This window comes from Oratosquilla oratoria, unplaced genomic scaffold, assembly GCF_046742065.1.
Source record: "Oratosquilla oratoria isolate Oo_2021 unplaced genomic scaffold, ASM4674206v1 SCAFFOLD89, whole genome shotgun sequence".
Lineage (NCBI taxonomy): Eukaryota > Metazoa > Arthropoda > Malacostraca > Stomatopoda > Squillidae > Oratosquilla > Oratosquilla oratoria.
In genome coordinates, this window is record NW_027467753.1 from 453,549 (window position 1) to 474,663 (window position 21,115).

Genomic DNA, 21,115 nt, shown 5'->3' on the forward strand with positions numbered 1-21,115 from the left:
CGTCTAATTAAGCGGGCGTCAGACAATGGGACGGAAAGTGTCTCTAAAGGTAAAGGTAAACAGACACAGGGACCAAAGTTGGCGCGGAGAGAGAGTCAACCCCACCTGAGGAGGAAGTGGGAGGAGGAAGTGGGAGGAGGAGGAGGAGGAGGAGGAGGAAGAGAAGGAGGAGGAGGAGGGAAGTGGGAGGAGGAGAAGGATGAGGAGGAAGGAAGTAGGAAGAGGAGAGGAGGAAGGAAGTGGGAGGAGGAGAAGGAAGGAAGTAGTAGTAGGAGGAGGAAGGAAGAAGTAGTAGGAGGAGGAAGGAAGTAGTAGTAGGAGGAGGAAGTAGGAGGAGGAGGAGGAGGAGGAGGAGGAGGAGGAGGAAGACTCCCAGAAGGGAAGATGAAGATGAGGAGGTGGAAGACTATAACAGTGGAGGATGAAGAAGAGGACAAGAAAGGATAAAGGTTTGGGATGACGGGTATGGAACAACGTTGAGAGATCGACGGAGAACAAGAGGAACACCAGAAGATTTTTTTAGTTTAAGGGAAAAAAGTTGGATTGTTCAGGCCGGGAATCGTTCCCCTCCTCAGCTGAATAAAAATGAACCGGCGTCATCCGAAAGAAGTAGTTACTACACTACCCAGTGTGAACGAAGACGATAACTGCGACAGGAGACCTTCCTACGACGAAAGATCCGACGGAGACGACAAATGCGTTTCCCTGCGAGACCGAGATGGGAAGTGAAGAGAGCAATTTCCGTGGGACCGAGAACGTAAGCGAAGAGTAGGCAGTTCCCCGCTGAGATCGAGCGAAGTGAAGACGTTACAGAGAAAATGAGACGAGAAGAAAGGCCGAGGCCTCCGGGGCTTTCAGGGCTTATGGCAGCTAATGAGGATATACCAGAGTGGACAGGCCCCTGTGATGAGATGAGAGCCAGCTGGGAAGACGAGGCTGTGGCGAAGAGGCGAGCCAGCGAAGGGAAATGAACGACTGGAGGAGGAGGAGGAGGAGGAGGAGGAGGAGGAGGAGGAGGAAGAGGAGGAGCAGCAGCATGGGGAAGTAGATGAGGATAAGGAAGTGAGGATCATTTCGAGCGAGATTGCTTGAGAACAAATGCAATGAACATCTGAAAGGGGAACGAGAGATAGACAAAAACATATGAGAAAAAAAGGGAGAAAAATGTATACAAAACAGATGTGCTATATCACTTCAGGAGAAAAATATATAAATAAATAAAACAATATTACAAAGTGCGGACGGGATGAACCCATGAGAGTTGAACGGCATTTAAGTGAAAATTAAATTGGAAGCAAATGATAAGGAACCGCGATAACATTTGCTTCAAGATTTTGACTCGAACCCCACAGACCCTACAGAAGCCACAAACTGTTCTCGACTCTCTTATACATCTCTCTGGCGGAAGAAAAAGAGGACTGCTATCTGCGATGTAATGGCGAGTGTCGATTTATATACCATCGGGTTGCATGAAATCGATGGGCACAGTCGAAGATGATATACTACAGGTTAAAGAGCCGGTCTGAAGACCAACGTAATTTTATTCAAATTTGGAACGCCATCTTAGCGGAAAGGGTGCAGTAAATGAATTATGTAGTATAAGATATGTATGCGTGCGTGTTGTACGTGTGTACGTGCGTGTATACGTGTGTACGTAAACGAACTACGTGAGTACGCTCTCGAGTCGAGTCGTCCTTCTCCCTCCTGGGCCGTCGGTCTTTCTAGCACCCACGTCGACTTTCAACCATCGATTAGCTCATCAGCTTCCCCGGACTGCAACAGCACTGGTCTTTCCACTCGTTTTAAAAACACACGCACATATATATATATATATATATATATATATATATATATATATATGTATATATGTATATATATATATATATATATATATATGTATATATGTATATATATATATATATATACATATATATCATACACATGTATATGTACTGTATATATATATATACACACATACACACTGAATGGTTCCCAATGATCAATTAATATCTTTTTCAACCACAAATCACTTTTAGTTCCATGCCATCGCAATCGAGACTGAGAGTCGCTCGAAGGAGGCATCCGTTAGAAATTGAAATGTGGACGAGCCGAGGATTCGAACCCAGCTAACCCGTAACAAAGTTACAGTGACGTAAACCAATACGTCACTGTAACTTTGTTACGGGTTAACTGGGTTCGAATCCTCGGCTCGTCCACGTTTCAATTTCCAACGGATGCCTCCTTCGAGCGACTCTCAGTCTCGATTGCGATGGCATGGAATTAAAAGTGATTTGTGGTTGAAAAAGATATATATATATATATATATATATATATATATACATATATATCTATATATCTATATATATATATATATATATATATATGTGTGTGTGTGTGTGTGTGTGTGTGTGTGTGAAGTTTCAACAAATGGATTAAGTAACTCCGCCACTGGGATTCGAACCATTGCCTGTGCGACTGGATACCACAAGGCAATGACGCTACCAACTGTACCATGCATGACGTTCAAAAGGAATGTTCTGGAAGGCATCCTATTCCCCGACGCCAACTTGCATGGTTCAGTATGTAGTCTTAATTTCATATGGTCTTTTTTTTTCTGTACCGTTCCAGTTGGCGTCGGGGAATATATAGGACGAGCTAGTTAATCTTCAACTATATATATATATATATACATATCCAAGGTAACCACTTTAGAAAATAAACAAACGGAGCAGAGCGCTTTCGTATATTACATCCAGTGTAAATTACAAAGAAAGAGGGTAGAGCAACCATAATATAGTATACTATATTATGTTTGCTGTACCCTCTTTCTTTGTCATTTACACTGAAGATGTAATATACGAAAGCGCTCTGCTCCGTTTGTTTATTTTCTATAGTGGTTCCCTTGCATTTATAAAACACACGTTCCTAGTGTTTTTATTGCACACACACACAAACACACACACACACACACACACATATATATATATATATATATATATATATATATATATTTTAGTCTGACACATGAGATGTTCGTCGTCCCTGCCAATAATTAGTATGTATGCAAGCGTTTATGGCCCAACTGAGTGAAACGCAAAGAATTATATGGGGGAAGAGGCAATACGATATATGTACAAGGAAATGGATAAAACAGAAACCTTGGTGCAAGAAACACGAGAAAGCAGTACAGGATAATTAAAAAATGTCTCCTTTCATTAGAGATCTGAAAGGAGACATATTGTTAAGTGACGATGAAGAAAAGTGGGAAGGAAATTTTTAAACCGATGATAAATGGTACTCATCATAACGCATGTCAATTTGATGGAGAGAATGAGAATGTGTCTGAAGGACCATGTGTAGAAACTGATTAATCAATTTGAGTCGCAAAAAACAACAAAGAGACGGGAGAAGACAAAATAAAAGGGAACTGTTCAGATATCAAGAAGAAGAAGGAATTCAAGATAATCTACACCAACTAATTGCGACTGTGTGGACAAGTGAACGGTTGTCAGCTGCATGAACAAACGGAATACAAATCCCATTCTTTAAGAATGGACATGTGGCCAAGATGCAGCAGGATTCATTACATACAAGAATGGTGGACGATTGAGATGTGTCACGGGTGGTACAATACTATGTAGGAGACACCAAAAGTGATGGGAATAACCCAAGGATCTGCAAAAGATGAGGAGAGGGGATTGGTACGATTGGAAGGGGAAGCACAAGGCAGAGAAAGAGAGCGAGAGGTCGCGTTAGCGGTCACGATTCTACGAGCGGACTGGGGACCACAGTAGTGATATGTATTGTATATATATGAATGCATATTATACATATATTAACTAGTCTAAAACTTCAATATCAGTATAATCTATAACAATAACAGCACTGTTAAGCAGGGGCTCCTAAATAATTCCGCCAGTTGCCAAAAAAGAACGAGTGCATAAAACACACACAACTAACATCCCCCGTGACGTCATTATTAGTCTGTAGCCTACCACCGAAATCTTCTTTTGGATTGAGGCGAATATCTATGCCCGGGAACCAATGGCTGGTACCTGGATGTTGTGGTCCTGCAGGAGGGATGTCAGAGGGAGACACTTCCTTAGGATTCGTCGAGACCTGAGGTCTCTGGACCCGGCCCACATCTCTCTCTCTCTCTCTCTCTCTCTCTCTTTCTCTCTCTCCATTAACTATATTTCTCCTTTTCACATAAGAAGAGTTGACAACCGGTGACTACTCCCGTTCTCTTATTGCTAACAAGTTGGTGGAACATAAACAAGCCCAAAAGAATGCAGTATATACAACCTGGTCAGTAAAATTCAAGGTAACATTTATCATTATTATTATCATTATTAATACCCAAGAACTGACATCACTGATCCCGCCAGACCCAATTCGACTTTGTCCCTCGTGACACGGTCTTGTTGGATAAAACAGGTCAATACTTAACAAAATTTCAAAATTTCACCAGACCACGTAACTAAGTTACAATGTTGGAAAGTTACGGTCCTCCCAAGTTAGACCTTAAGAGAGTTAAAATGCCGCAAAGGGACGACGCTGCCAAGTTGCAACATCCCTCCTAGATCTGCCTACTCGAAGAGTGTCCGGGTGTCAGGCAGCATCCCTTCCGTATCTACCGCGAAGGCAGGCAGGCAGGCAGGCAGGCAGGCAGGCAGGCAGGCAGGCAGGCAGGCAGGCGGCTCTCAACGCCGCCGGGACTTCTGTTCGCCTCAGTGGCGATGCCTCTTCGGTAAGCATACGGGGTTGAATTATACAAACCCCTCCGTATTGATCTTGCTATTCCGGATCTCCCTCAGTGAAAGAGATGTAGTCTCTCAAGCACCCAAACTCGTTTGAAGTTATTCATAAAGAAAATACTCAAGTAAACACTGGTCTTTCATGGGTTATCATTACAGTTTTCACACCATCTCCAAACTTCCTTCCAAACTGAATAAAATCAATATACCATGTCTTATTAGGTAAATAAATCTGACTCGAGCCGCCGCACCATGTACACAGATAATTCCGTTGCTTACCTCTTAAATTGGGAATCTCAACTCTTTTGGTTCGAAGTTTTAAGATTCATTTAGATGAACACCTAAGCAACATGCTGTAATGTCTGCCATTTATTTAATTTATTCATTTGTTATTATTCATTTATTTACTACTGTTTATTTTTGATTATGTATTTACTGGTCATGTATTAAAATTATTTTTTGTTTATCATCCAGTATTATCTATTTCCTTTTTTATCCGACCTATTTATGGACCAAAAGGTCTCCTGTCGGCATGCTCTTCCTCTGTAAATCCTTTCTAAAAGTCTTTTGGAAACGTGGTGAATCAAGGGAAGAGAATCGCCGCTGCGATATAAACAATACACCATCTTCCGGCTGCCATGGCGAGTTACGACTGACAATCCTCCACAACATAATGTTCGATCGGCCTTCTTCCACCCCTTACAGTATGCACGTGACGTTTTCTGACGCATATAAGACATAGAAATGCGTATCCTAACCTAACCTGAGAAACCGCTTGAACCTAAAGCGGGTCCTACAAGATCAATATTATTGCGCAATATTCCGTATTGTACAATATTATTGACGGTGTAGGGATGGTACTAAAGAGTTACACGTGTTTAGCCTGTGCATCTGATATCTTCCACATATTGTGTCATTCTTTAATACCATCCCTTCACCGTCAATAATATTGTACAATACGGAATATTGCGCAATAATATTGATCGTGTAGGGGCCGCGTTACAACTAGATACAAGTTTAAACAGCGCAGATTCCGTATACTCGACTAAAGAGGACGGCGCGGACTATTCCAAGCAAGAAGCATTGCCTGGAATATCTCCGCAGGTCCAGAAACAGCCACTTGCACCATTATGGGACGCATTTATCGTTCAATTATAACTGTGTGTGAAAGGATAAAGCTGAATGCAAATGTGGGAAAAATAAATTCAAAAGATTTTCAACGAGTGATGTTGACGCGTTGGGTAAAATGCAGAAGGAAATGCTGAGCTTTTAAGTATTTATGGTCACAGAGTCAGTGAACAGTAGGGTGGAGATTGGGGTGAACTAATTACTGAGTAAAGGAGAGAAGTAAATGTCTGGGGGAGAATGAAGTCTCGACAAACAGATATTGTACGGAGCAATGAAGTGAGATTCGAAGAGACAGAAAGGAAGAACCTAACGTGGGTGAGATGAAGTATCTAACAACTATGACAGGTGAAAAAGATTAAGGTAAAGCAGAGAGTGGAGATGAGGAGAGAGCAGCCGTAAGACAGGATACATCGAAGGGTGCTAAGGTGGTTGGACAAAGGACATGAGGAATGACTATTAACAAGTGAGGAAAGCAAAGTGGATGGAATGAACGTGAGAGGAAGACTAAGAATGAAGTGGACGGACGGGGTGAAGGTGGCTGGCACTGGACGCAATGGCAATGTCTGTCCAGTGGAAGAGAGAATGCACAGGATACGAGCGAGCGGTGAGTTGCAAAGGGATGGTGAAATGAAGCGGCCAAAATGGGTTCTTTTTCATGTCTATCCTTTTTTTTTCAAAGGATGAGGAGTGTGACATCATATATCGAAAAATTAAAATGTTGAGATAAACCAATTATGGTTGACGGGCTATGCTAAGGAAGCGTTGTATTTCGCTGCGTTGCCTTGGTCCCCGATGGGACTGAGGCAAATGACTTTTGGATGGGTTTGGGGTGGGTGTAGGGTAGGTGTAGGCTGGGTGTAGGGTAGGTGTAGGCTGGGTGTAGGTTGGGTGTAGGCTAGGTGTAGGCTTTCACTCGTCCACCCTCCTTATAAGGGGTAAAAAGCCACTCGGAATGTGTGTATGTATTGTACGTATGAATAAATGAATTCAGTTTTAAAGAAAATAATGCTCTCCGATGTATTATGATGCGTTCATAAACTTTTGTTCCACACATTTTACCGACTAAAGACAATTCGAAGTCAGGAAATGATGTCGATATTCGCGTCTTATTTTACCCTAAAATAAAACATAACACTGGAAAGTGCTTCTTGTATTCCGAACATTGCAGTCTCCTACATCTTAATGATCCTACGTATAAAAAAAAAAAAAAATATATATATATATATATATATATATGCACCCCGAAGTATGAAACCAGCACTCCAGAGCTGTGACAACCTTGTTCCTTGCAGAAGCTTCGCGTTGGCGCCATGCCACATCTTGAGACCGTTCTGAGGGGTCGAGTGCCCCTTTTCGCCTCTTCAATACGGCGTCGTCCTCTACAAAGACTTACTCAGGTCCCGTCGATTCCGTTCTTAGGGGGAAGAAGGCGAATTCGAGAAATAAAAGGGCGGGGGGGGGGCGATGGATTTAAACCCCCCTACCCCCTTGTCCCGATTCCAGCCTTCCCCACTCCCCTGTTCAATACAATCGTATGTCGTTCACAAATACATTGGCAGGTATTGAACGTCACCGTTCTGAAGGCGAGCCATCTGCTGGCAGTTCCTCCAGGTCTGGATATTTATCGTTCTTTTTTTTCTGAAGAGAACATCAAATCACCACCTCTACCTCCACCACCACGACCACCATCTTCCACGACGAGGTGTCAAAAATGGCTCCACGCAGGCAGCGTCTCCTTCGCGATAACTAAAAACCTAAAAATAGCCGCCCTCTCTCACCACCCTTCCCACACCACCGCCATGAAAAAATGAAATTCGTGATGTGTACGAAGAAGGGCATGCAATGCGAGAGAGAAATACAGAATTAACAGTAGTAGTAGTAGTAGTAGTAGTAGTAGGAGGAGGAGGAGGAGAAGGAAAAGGAGGACGAGGAGAAGAGGAGGAGGAGCAGCAGGAAGATGAGGAGGAGAGACAAAAGGAGGAAGAAGAGTGGAAGGACAAGAGGAGGAAGAGTTGATGAGGCGGAAGAAGAAGAGTTGAAGAGGATGATGAGGAAGAGTTGAAGGAGTGGGAGACGGAGGAAGAGGAGGGTAACGGTGATGGTGGGAAAGACAAGGGAATGAGGAGTGAGGAGAAAAGAAGAAAGAGGAAGAGAGGTAAGAGCTAAGAGGTAGAGGAGAGGTGGTTGGGAAGAGAGAAGAAGAGCAGAAAGGAGGAAAGGGGAGAAGAGGAGGAAGAAAGATGAAGAAGAGAGGAGATAGGGAGGAGGAGAGATGGGGAGAAAGGAGGAGAATGAGAGGAGGAGAAACAGAAATGAAGGGGAATGAGAGGTAGTAATAAAGAGTACGAACGAAGAGGAGGAATAAGGAGACCAGCAGTAACGAGGTAGAGAGAGAGAGAGAAAGGCCGGGGACGGGGCAGGTCGTTTCTTGTGTGTCTCATGAAACACGGCGGAGGTATCAACCGGCACAGCGGGGGACTAAGTGGTCCAGCGTACGGTACAATGTTGGGGGAAGAGATGAGCAGAAAAAATAGATAATAAGAGGAGAGATAGAGGGAGAGAGGGAGAGAGAGGGAGGTAGGGAGAGAGGGAGGTAGAGAAGGAGGTACAGAGGGAGGAAGGCAGGGAAGAAGGGTGGGAGATATGGACAGAAGGAGGAAAGTTGGGAGCGAACTGGGAGGGAGGGGAGGGAGGAAGGGAGGGAGGGAGGGAGGGAGGAAGAAAGAGGAGAGAAAGGGGTGGAATGAAAGGGAAAAAGAAAAATGGAGGCGGAGGAGGAGGGAGAGGGGGGTAGAGAGAGAGAGAGATGGGAGGGAGAGAGATGGGAGGGAGAGAGATAGGAGGGAGAGAGGAGGGGAGGGAGAGATAGAGGGAGAGAAAAGAGTGAAGGAGAGTGAAGGAAGGAAAAGGAGAGAGGAAAGAAAGAAGGAGAGAAAGAGGGAGAGAGAAGAGAGAGATATAGATATATATACGAGTGTATATAGAGTGGGGAGATAGATCTCTCCATTCTTTTCTGTGTAAGTCTTAGCTTTGTTTCCATCGCATTTGTCAGTTTCCAAGTTTCACATCCGTATATAAGGGCTGGCATTAAACAGGGATTGTAGACTTTGTGTTTCAAACATAAAGGTAGAGAGTCTCTCATATGTCCTTATTTTTATCAAACATTTTCTAACCAATTGTAAAACGCCTTTTTATTCCATTGTCACTTTCACAATCTGGCCTAAATCATTATACTCTTCAACTTCAAGACTCTCACCATCGATTATATATCTTTACTTTCAATTTTCGTATTGAACATTTTGGTTTTACTCTAATTTATCTTAGAACCTATTTTGAGACTTTCCTTGTTCAGATCACTCCGCATATCTTGCAAGTCTTCTGATCTTTCTGAAATAAGAATAATATAATACGCAAATCTTAGGCGATTGAAACATTCGCCATTAATCTTGAAACCTTTCTCTTCCAGGAAAACTGTAAATAGTTTGGGTGATACTGTATCGTCTTCTTGTGCCCTTTCTCGATCTTTATCTTTTCTGAATCTTTATGTAGTCGAATTACAGCGGTATCTTTCGCATAAATCTTTCCTAGAACCCTTACGATCTGTTCGTTTGCCTCCTGCTTGAATAGCGAGTTTAGTACTACTGTGTGTTCTACCGAGACAAAGGCCGTTTCGTAATCTACATAAGCTAAACAAAGAGGCATACTGTATTCTGTCGTTTTCTCGATTAGTTGATTTATTGTCTATACTTGATTTATAGTCGAATATCCGCTTCTAAAGTTTGCTTGTTCTCTTGGTTTCCGTCTAAAAAATACTTAAGTCTATTTGTAAGAATCTTGGACAATATATACATTTGATTACAAGCTAATCGTTCGGATGCTAAGATCTTTCTGGTTGTCTTTTTAAGGAAGTGAAATCACTATAGCATTTCACCATGATTCAGAAACGTTTTCTTGACTTAAACACTGGGTGTAAAACGGAGCTAATTTAACGTGAACTTCTTTCCTTGCGTCTTTCAGATCTATCGATATACCATCTTCCCCTGGTGCTTTTCCTCGTTTCATACTTTTTTTAGCAAACGCTACGTCTTCCTCTGTAACTTTTGGTACGCTACTACCGTCCACAGACGAATTTACAGACTTCGAAGTAGGAAGAGATTTGACCGAGGTGAAAGGCCCTTCTCCTCGATGACAGTGCTTTCAAGAAGATTGCCCACAAGAGAAGGAAGGCCAAGAAGAAGCCAAAGAGGTCTTACAGACACCACAGGAGGTTCAAGTTTCATCTGAATAAACCTGTGAAGAGAATCTCTTGGAGAACGTTGACACTCCATCGGCAGAAGCTTCCACCAACAACCTAGCAAGCCCAGAAACGGAACAAGAAACAAGATGGAGTGACGCTTCCAAAGAAGCTTTCTTCAGATGAGAGCACAGAAAAGGTACAAACAGAACCAAATAAAAACCCCAAGAAACGAGCCCACAGAGGTGAAAGAGATTACGAGCCAAAGAGGTCTTTCACTGAGAAGGGAACACGTGTTTACCCAGCCCCGCGTCTTCAGTTTCAAAATTTTTACGCCTTCATGGACTACGTCATCAACGGGAGGCCCAACAACTACTGTAACTGCCAGGCCTTTCAAAGTTAGCTTTGTAACTACATCCAAGGACAGAGCTACAGAGGGCGTTAGCACCGTAGTAACATTGGATATTACTGAACAGCCCACCGCCTCAATCGAACAAAAGGAAATGAAAAAGAACAAAAAAGATACTTTTCGCATTTTTAGTGTCAAAAAGTGTCACAAAATATTAGCATTGATATTAATCTGTGCTTTCCATCATTATGGCCCATAATATTGTTATGCCCAAGTTCCCAGAAAAAACTAAATAAAAATATATACATAAAAAATTAAAAACGTAAAAAATAAAATAGAAAAATAAATACAATAAGATAAAATAAAACAATAATCTATAATAATAATAACAGTAAGATAAAAACAATAAAAATAAATACAAAAATAATTCAAATAAATAAGCATAATAATGATAATTGAAAAAACAAGATAATGAAAAATAAGAAATAATAAAAATTAGAGATAAAAAGTATTTCTAAAGCGAAAGATAATACAATATGTTACAAAAATTAAAGTAGAAAAAATAATAAACTAAACAAATAAAAAATTGAAAATATTTTAAAATTTTAAAATATGAAAACTATTATATAAAAATAAAAAAATAATATAAACATTTGAATAAAAATAAAAATCATGTAATATAGTAAAATACAAAATAACAGAAAATTAATATAAGAGTGAAATAGACAAAAATATTAATAAAAATTTACATAGAATTCAATAAAAATAAACAAAAACAGAAAATAACACAAAAATTACATTATATAAAAATTCAATAAAACAATAAAAATATAAAATGAAATAGTAATAATAATGTTGGAAAAACCATAAGAAAATATAGAATAAATGATTAAATAAACAATTACACAAAGTATAAAGTAAATAAATAAACGGATAAACTATAAAATGATGAAATGTATCTTTTGAAAATTAAAAAATAATAAAAATTTATTTATGGAATATACTCGTTAGGTGCTAATTATTCGTTAAAAGTCCAGAGTATTCTCTCTTCTAGTAGGATCGGTAATAATTTGTTTTAGGAAATTATCCTGCACCACATCTAAGAAAAATGTCGCTTCCAAATCCAAAATTTCCCAGTCAATGTTTCTATAATTAAAATCTCCCATGATCACAACTTTTTTGTACTGGGACGCCCTGCGAATTGCATGAATCAGGGGATCAGTCTGCTCAATACTGGAAGAAAACTCCATGGCAAGGTCCGATGAACGTCGTGGGTTTCCAATAAGCGAAACTCGAGACAAGAGTTCTTATCAAAAATTAAACACCAACCATTATTAAAATTTACGTCCCACGGTCCGTTTCGTCAGCTGACAATGAAATCTCCTCCTTCGTGGATCGGTTCCTTGGTCCCTTGCAACGTCTGCGTATTTGCATAATCCCATCTCGTCCAGCTCTGCCCGGGCCAATAAAACCGGGTTTACCCTAATGCACTTTCCACCCCACCCCCTCTCACCTCCCATCCCACATACGCCCCCAAACCCATTTTCTTTTTTTATCCATTTCCTTGCGAGACTGGAGGATAGAGGAGGCAAATCAGAGTCTGAATTTGTTATCACGCCACGGGCCACCGACTCAATTAAAAAGAAAACCGTGGACCATTTCTTTTTTGAGTAATGATAAAAAAAGATGATATAGTAAAAACTGTGGTTTGGAATATATTTAGAATTATGAGATATTACTTAAAGATTAGACAGTCTGAAATATATTTTCTACAAAGATAACTTAAAACAATATTACAAATGTATGGCCCATTCTCCAGTTGATTATCAAATATAGTAAACGTCCTTTGGACCACCAGAAAAGTCATCATGGACCACCAGCTGAGAAAAAGTGACCTGGATCCTCATCATTGCGAGTCCGACTCGGTCCCTTCTTTCCCAAAGGCCCGGGTCATACTCCTCCCTCCCTTGAACCCCTCCCGTGCTGGACGGTCCCTTTCCTCTGATTCAGGCTTCCGTCAGGCGATGTTATGTAGCAGAGGGAAGCCTCCACCCGGAGTGAAAAAGGTTAAAAGATAAATAATGCGAGAAATCCTGCCTAACGACCTCATGTCCGTCATGCGTCCAGGGCACCAACACCTGTCATGCGACATAAATATAATTCTGCGATTGTCGCTGCGGATTATTTCTGCGTTTACTTTAACCTCCCCCCCCCCGACCCCTGGTGATTTCAATCAACTGAGGGAAACCTACCGCAGCGAAAGGATTAAATACAGTTGGTCCTCTCAGGTGGAAAATAGTTCCTACAGGCCTAGAATATAACACATACATAAATAAATATACATATAGACACATACGCGCACACACACACACACACACACACACACACATATATATATATATATATATATATATATATGTGTGTGTGTGTGTGTGTGTGTGTGTGTGTGTGTGTGTGTGTGTGTGTGTGTGTGTGTGTGTTTGTATACATATGTAATAATAAAATTTAACTGCGCAAAAACATGCATGCCTCAGATCCACACACATTTCACTCCAGTGATGACACACGCACGAATGGTCGTGCTATTACTTCAGCCTAACGACAGGGAAATCTAAATATGGAACAACGACAACCGCTCACGCAAGAAAGAGGGCGCGCACGCACGCACTCGGTGGCGCGGTTGGTAGAGTCTCAGACTGTCAGCATGGGGGTGACGGCGGTATCTGGTTCGAATCCTGCCCAGGGCTGAAATTATTTCAGTATCGCTGCGCTTCGAGTCATTACTCCAACTCTCGTGGGCGTGTAAGGTCATAGCATTACCCATAGATCGGTCATACGAGCTCCGAGCTCTCTTCCGGGGTGGGGGTGGGGGGGGAATAGCTGTCGATCACGAGTCCAACACGTGAACCGAAAGACCAAGGTGAATACACATACACGTGATACAGTGAGTGAGTTCGTGAGGCTCAATCTCTGGATCACTATCGTTTATTTCATACATTTTACTGTGTTCCACGTTACTCTATGGTGTTTTAGGCACCCGGCTGCAGTCACCATTCAGACCGGCGACCACTCTATCAATTATCTTAGTTCAATTAAACAAGTCTCGTGTTACAAAGGTTTACAAAGGAAGATCATCCAGAAAGGAGACCTTTCGGTCCATAACTAGTTCGGCTGTTAACCTAATATGTGTGTGTGTGTGTGTGTGTGTGTGTGTGTGTGTGTGTATTCACTTGGTCTTTGGATCACGTGTTGGACTCGTGATCGACAGCTATTTCCCTCCTGGAAGAGAGCTCAGAGCTCGTAGGTCCGATCTATGGGTAATGCTATGACCTTGCACACACACACACCCAACTCCCCGCCCACGAGAGTCAGAGTACGACCCGAGGCACAGCGATACCGAAATAATTTCGGCCCTGGGCAGGATTCGAACTGGCTACTGGGAGCACTTCTGCTTCCCAGTTCAGCGCTCTACCAACTGTGCCACCGAGTCGGTGTGTGTGTGTGTGTTTTATATATATATATATATATTATATATATATATATATATATATATATATATATATAATGTATAAAGTATCTAAAGAGCCTAACTTATTGACTCTTCGCCCTATGATGGTGTTGTTGTTGTTGACGGTGTTAGTGGTAGTGGTAGTACAGTAGTGGTGTGTGGAAATGGTGTTAGTGTTAGTGGTGTTAGTGTTAGTGGTGATGGTAGTACAGTAGTAGTGGTGGTAGTGGTGTTAGTGTTAGTGGTGGTGGTAGTGATAGTACAGTAGTAGTGGTGGTAGTGGTGTGTGGTAATGGCAGCGGCAGCGCGAGACGTTGTCGATGGCACCAGTCCAATTCTTGGTCTTTCATTCGAAAATAACGTTTCCTGAGCCGGCACTCCAAAGCTTCTACCTCCATTATATCCTTGCTATCCTGTGAGGCAAGGTGGTAATGGCACCAAAACCACCAACCATACCATTATAATCATTACTAGCACCACCACCACCACCACCATCTCCACCGCTGGTTGGAGAAAAAAAAACAAAAAACAAAAAAAAAAACGTTGTGCTAGATTACCTGACTGTGCCATCTTTGTCTTTGATAGTCGGTTGCTCTGGAATGCTCTTCACTTTCTGGCAGCAAAGAAGTTTGCTACATTTTACTTTTTTTATTGTCTTATTTACTTTTTTTGGTTGATTGATTTATGGAATTTTTGGCTTGAAGGCCGAGCGTCGGAGCCGGTAGTCCATTCAGCGCTACTTTTTTTTTTTTTTTTTTTTGGGGGGGGGGGTTGGCACGATATGACAAGGGTCTTCTTAAATGCGTTATTTATATCTATCCCCCTCATTACTGCTGGTCATGACGTTTTCTAGTGCAATCCCACCCACACTTATAGTAAAATGATTTTTTTTTTTGGGGGGGGAGCATGGTGGTCCTTTTATACCGTGCTCATTTGGGGAGACAGGCAGTTGTATCTTCGTTCTTTCAGAGATCAGTCTTTCCATCAGTCTGGACTGGGTGGACAGGAGGAAGACAAGCCTATAGGATGCTGGGATTTCTGATGGTTTCTTTGGTTTTACAATGAGAATGATGTGAATTTTCCCAAATCGTTGGGATTTTGTTGTGCTTCTATGAAATATAAAAAATATGTCAAGGGTCCTATTGCTACATGGCTTAGGCATTTAAACTTTTATTTGATATCTTTTCCGAGCCTTTTTTTTTTTTTTTTAACTGCATTTTCTGTATCATTGTTTTACAAGGATGGCGAAGCCAATGGGCCTATTTTTATCGTGCATTTCACTATAGGGAACAAAATTTACTTTGAACAAGTGCTTGTTAATGATATACACTTGTTAACGTTTTATTTTTTCCTTTGTGTTTCTTCCAACTGCTTTCCTTTTGTTGCTGTTCTGCAATGTTTTTGCTTTGTGGTAGGTCACAACAATCATCGCCTTGAGTTCAACCGACTGGAAACCCGAAAGTGCCACAGTGGTTAGCAACGGTCCTCTGGTCGTCCCACGATTCTCTCAGAGAAAAATCTTCGGACTGCACTGTGCTGTACTAGCATAGGACTGTTTCTATGTCACCGTCTAAAAGTAATAGGATTGGGATGCATTCGCCGGCTGTACGATCTCCACGTGTGGAAACGTAGAAGAAACACGTCTTAAGCCGATGGAGACAGATCCTAGTCCTAGTCCGGAGGCCGACTTCCAACCTCGTAGCGTTTCACTTCCAGATGGAGGTGACGGGGTTGAAATTGAGCGGCGCAGAGATGAATCACTTCGCGATCCACATTCAAGTTCCACCACAGGTTGGCGCTCGTCACTGGTCCCTAGCAGATGGTATCCCGATGCTTATGATAGTAAATGTTCTCTTCTTTGTTTGTTTTTGGTCGGTGACTATCATTTCTATTTTGGTGTCTGTTAGTGATTGTTTACTTTCTTTTTGTCTTGCTTGAGAAGGGTATGCTGTTCCTGGCCCTGTCTGAGATTGGCGAGTATTGATCCGTATAAAATAAAGCGAATAATAATATCAGGGATCAATGACTTTGGGCGGCCCTGCAAGATTGACATGAAAGCTGCCCCTCTTTAGGAACCTGTCAACCCCCTCACCTCTATCAACTTCAACTGCAATTCTTAACCAGTGACTGCTCTCCTAATACTTTCCATCGGCGAGACAGAAACCCCGTATAAATATAACACAGGGAATAATCCAGAGATCCTGAGGGCCTGAGGACTGTTGCCAGCCACTGTGGGGCGGCGATAAAAAAAAAAATAATAATAATAATATATATATATATATATATATATATATGTGTGTGTGTGTGTGTGTGTGTGTGTGAGAGAGAGAGAGAGAGAGATAGAGATATAGATAGATAAATAGAGATAGAAAGAGAGATAGAGATAGGGAGAAAAAAAAGGCACTCGAGTCCTGTGACGTCATAATCCTGAGACGTCACACTTCCTTTGTTCTTCCCTACGACAAAAACCGAGGAGGAAGTTTCAGCCCTTTGATACGAGGAAACCACGCTACAGACTGTTGTGTCAAGGGCTCGGTGATTTTCTTTCATGAAGATGAAAGGATTGGACCTCAGACAGAACGTGGCTCTCGATCGAGCAAGATCGCGATCACACCGGGGTACGACTCCACTCAATGTTTATATAACATCAATAAACTTATCTTCATTAAGGAGTACTATGGATTCAGGAGCTAGCATATAATACTTATCCATTTTCCTCTATATCCATATACATACATATATCTATATTGAATTGTATGCAACAGCAAATTGATCTCTGTTGAGTTTCCGATGAAGATTTTCAGATCTTCTGAAGATCTCTCTAGCATGGAGAGGTAAAAAACAAACTAAGTTGCCGATGGAAGCCATCTAATGGGTGGAACAGTTAGCATTTTTAATTGTAACAAGAACAGAAAAATGGGTGATTATAAAGTCAGAAAGTAAACACTGGGAAAGATCACTAAGAGATTTACCATTACTCTGGTCTAAAACTGGGAAAGGACACGTTTGAATACTGGGGAAGGATACATGGGAGGGGGAACTGTGACCACTGGGAGAGGACACTGTAGGTGACAGTTACTGTGGCCTGAGAGTCCGTCGCGGCCGGAGAGATTGCTTATGACGGGGCTGATTTGTGTCGTAGCTGGGGCGTCTAGTTTACTTTCTGACTTTATAATCACCCGTTTGTTTGTTCTTGTTACAACTGAAAATGCTAACTGCGATTAGCGAAACGTCTTGTATTCTGTTCCACCCATTAGATGGCTTCCATCAGCAACTTAGTTTTTTCTTTACCTCTCCATGCAAGAAAGATCTTCAAAAAATTTGACAATCTTCATCGGAAACTCATTAGAGCTCAATTTGCTATTGCATACAATTCATTATGCCTTAAAGAAAATATCTTGCCGCGTTACTTCAATATTATATATATATAAATATATATATATATATATATATTATATATACACACACACATATATATATATATATATATACGTATACGCACACACACACACACACATATATATATATATATGTATATTACATATATACATTATATATATATATATATATATATATATATATATATATATATATATATATATATATATATATATATATGATGACAATCCCTCAGGGTTGAGGATGTTAGTCTTCGCGGAAAGTCACTTACGAGCCCGTAGGTGACTGATAAGTCTTATTCTTGCTCAAAAAGGTCGGTCGCAGTACGGACATAACATCGGGAGTGGCACCCGCGGCTGTTGCTGGTATTCCTTCCGTCGTCTTCTAGACAGACAGACAGACAGACAGACACACACACACAAAAAAAAAAGTGTGTGTGGGGAGGGGGTGGAGGGTTGTTTTCGTAGTCTATTACCAAGTATTTTATTCAGTTTGATTGAGATAGATTGTTTAACCCGTAAACGGCAGGCATGTTTGTAATGCAAGGGTTTTTCCTGGTTACCACCAGATTTGATTCAGCTCCATTGGAGTCCCTTAACTGCTGTTTCAGGGCACTGCAGCCTAGCTTAATCAAACTGTATAAAATACTCTGTAATCTATAGACTACGAAAACAACCCTCCACCCTCCTCCCCCCACACACTTTTTTCCTTTGCATTATTATTATTATTTTTTTGGGGGGGGGGGGGGTCAAATATAATCACCGTATTTCCCAAGAGACTTTGAGGACTATTTTTTTCCCTCTCCATCCAACAATCTACAAAACTTTTCAAAAGCAAGAGAGCTCACGAAAAAAGTTAACTTTTTTACTGTTGTTTTTTAACAGAATCTATATACTTTTTCTGATTATCACCCGATTATTTCCTTGGGCTGAGGGTAAATGCCTTCGAGCCAGCCAAGGATTAACGAGGCCGCTGAAACCCCTTTCCCGCCAGACCCAAACAACCAAGAACCTCCATCGAAATTCTCACAAGAGGATAACACTTACCTCATCCCTGGACTGACGATGGGACCGGAGGTCGCCCAAGAGCTTGTCGTGACTCGAGTTTTGGTCATTGACCAACTCGCTCTCGTCCTCGCCGCTCTTGAGGCTGTGGCCCACGTCCAGGCGGCTGCTGTACATGTGGTGCAGCTCGTTGCCCTCCAGGTGGAACTGGTGGTGCAGGTGCTGGTGGAACTGGTGGTGCCCTCTGAGGGCCGGCAGCTGCTGCTGCTGCTGTTGGGCCAAGTTGGACTTGGCATCTTGGGTGGACGGGGAAGAGGAGGCCAACCAATCATTCTGCACTGCGCTTGTCCACCTGTCCGAAAAGAGAGAGAGAAGATTGACATTAGTCCCACTGTTGGCTTCACGACGTAAATGAAACGAAGAAAACCGAATGTGCATATCGAAATGCCGGGAAGAAATACAGTCACGCCCCCGAGCGAACGCTTACTAATTCATCTAAGGAAAACTAATACTAAGCCTACTTTAATTAGTTAAATCCAATTTCCGAGAAGTGGAAGGGGGTGGGGAAGGGTGGGCCGTGAGATCCACATTGATCCAATAGATATCCACCACAATTTTCCCATTTGCCTGTGCCCTACAACGTGAGTCTACATAATGAAATTGGTTAAATTATGTAGTCCCAACATACAAACGCACACTGGAAATTACATTTTCTAATAAAGGCATTCATCTCTTGTTACCAAGCGTATAAAGTCTCTCTGTGAGCCCCCAAAAATTAGACTCTTACATTCAAAGCATTCTATTCACAAAAATGTGTTTGCTGGTGCATGCACTGGTATAAGGATGTTCATTACATACATGTATTTCAAAATCAGAGCAAGGTTTAGATGTATGCACATGTGTACATCATACACACATACACGCGCGTATACACATCCATGTACACATACACACACACCTGCCAATGTTGTGTTAATATTCAAAGGCAAAAACAGGTAGAACCCGCTGAACTACAGAAGCCATAATGTATGTACGTTTTTTTTTTTTTTTTTTTTTTAAAGACTGATGGATTAATTACTTGGAGAAAAGGGGAATTTTTTTGTTGACGATCGTTTCGGATTCAGAGAAGGAAAGTCATGTGTAACCAAAACCTGCTCGCTATTTATTCAAGAGAGGTCGATGTGTTACACGAAGGAGAAGGTTGAATGGATTGTGTATCCTATGAGAAAGGGAGAAAGGCCTTCCACATGGTACACAAACGATTAATACGAACTTCGGGAAACGTAAGAAGTCTTGAAGACAGTACAACGGGACAGATAACTGATTTTGTAAGAGAGACAGGTGACTTGGGGCACAAAATACTCGGGAGTCACCAGTCATGTTCTTAATGCACATCTATGGTAACTTCACCTTTCACCTTGGTCTTTTTGGATCACGTGTTGGACTCATGATCGACAGCTATTTCCCTCCCGGAAGAGAGCTCAGAGCTCGTATGTCCGATCTATGGGTAATGCTATGGTAACTACGCAAACTTATTTGCAGAACCCATGATAATAAAGCAAAAGGACAAGATGATTGTAAACTGCTGAGGTTTATGAATGGAGCCACAAGTACAAGATGAAATTCAGTAAAAAGAAATGCACAATCTTGGTAACAAGTCGTGGCAAGGAGATCGTCGAGGAGTTATAAAGTGGGAGAGGAATTAATATCAAAGGCATACATACATACATATACCAAGGCTTTTTCCCCCTTACAAGGGAGAAAGCCAAAAAGGGAAAGGCATAAAAACACTCCCACCCATTTCATCCCTAAATACACTCCACACCCCTCCCACCCTCCCTCTCATCTGAGCACCTCCTGGATGACGGGTCATCCCTGCATCCTGCCCACCGCCCTGGGTCAGAAGCAGTGTCGCAAGACACAGTACATCCACAGCAAGGCCGCTTCATTTAATCGGCGACCCCCCTCTCCGTCCCCCTTTGCATATAAGGCGAGGACGGGGAGAAATCCCTTCGGGCTGCGTCAAAATTTACTCACACATACTACCCCACCCCGCACCCCCCCGCCCATTCCTCCTCATGCAGTCACAACATCATCCATATACAACCATTCTCCACTCACCTCTGTCTTCCGTCCTCTCCCTTCCTTCCTCAACAGACATTCCCCTCTTCCTCAAAGCCCCCTTCACCCCATCCATCCACCTCATCCTAGGACGTCCCCTCATGTTCACTCCCTCCACATCTGCCTTCCATACCTCTTTTACTAGTCTTTCTTCACTCATTCTTTCCATGTGTCCAAACCATCCTAATATTCTTTCATCAACCCTATCTCCCAAATCCTTTTTCACCCCTGTTCTCCTCCTCACCTCCTCATTTCTCACTCTATCCAGCCTAGTAACCCCCACCATACTTCTCAGACACCTCATCTCAAACACATTCAAACTCCTTCTCTCTTCTTCTCTTATGTTTGCGGACGACACTGCGCTTGTGGCAGGGTCAGAGGAGGGATTGAGGAAGCTGGTGGCAGAGTTTGGGAGAGTATGTGATAGAAGAAAGCTAAAGATAAATGTGGGTAAAAGTAAGGTGATGAGATGTACAAGGGGTGAAAGTGGCAGTAGACTGGAAGTGAGCATTAAGGGAGAGCGACTGGAGGAAGTGGATAGTTTTAGATACTTGGGTGCAAGTGTAGCAGGAAAAGGTGGAGTGAAGGTGGAGGTAGAATGTAGATTGAGAGAAG

At 42.0% G+C, this 21,115-nt stretch overlaps 1 protein-coding gene across 1 annotated transcript in view; it reads right to left on the reverse strand.

Annotated features, from left to right (window-relative positions):
- LOC143024083 (uncharacterized) overlaps positions 1–21,115 on the reverse strand; it is a gene marked incomplete in the record, with an annotated part of 142,599 nt that overhangs the window by 96,742 nt on the left and 24,742 nt on the right. The window contains 1 exon segment of the mRNA XM_076182829.1: positions 18,422–18,731. Within this exon segment, the coding sequence (XP_076038944.1) occupies positions 18,422–18,731 (310 nt within the window).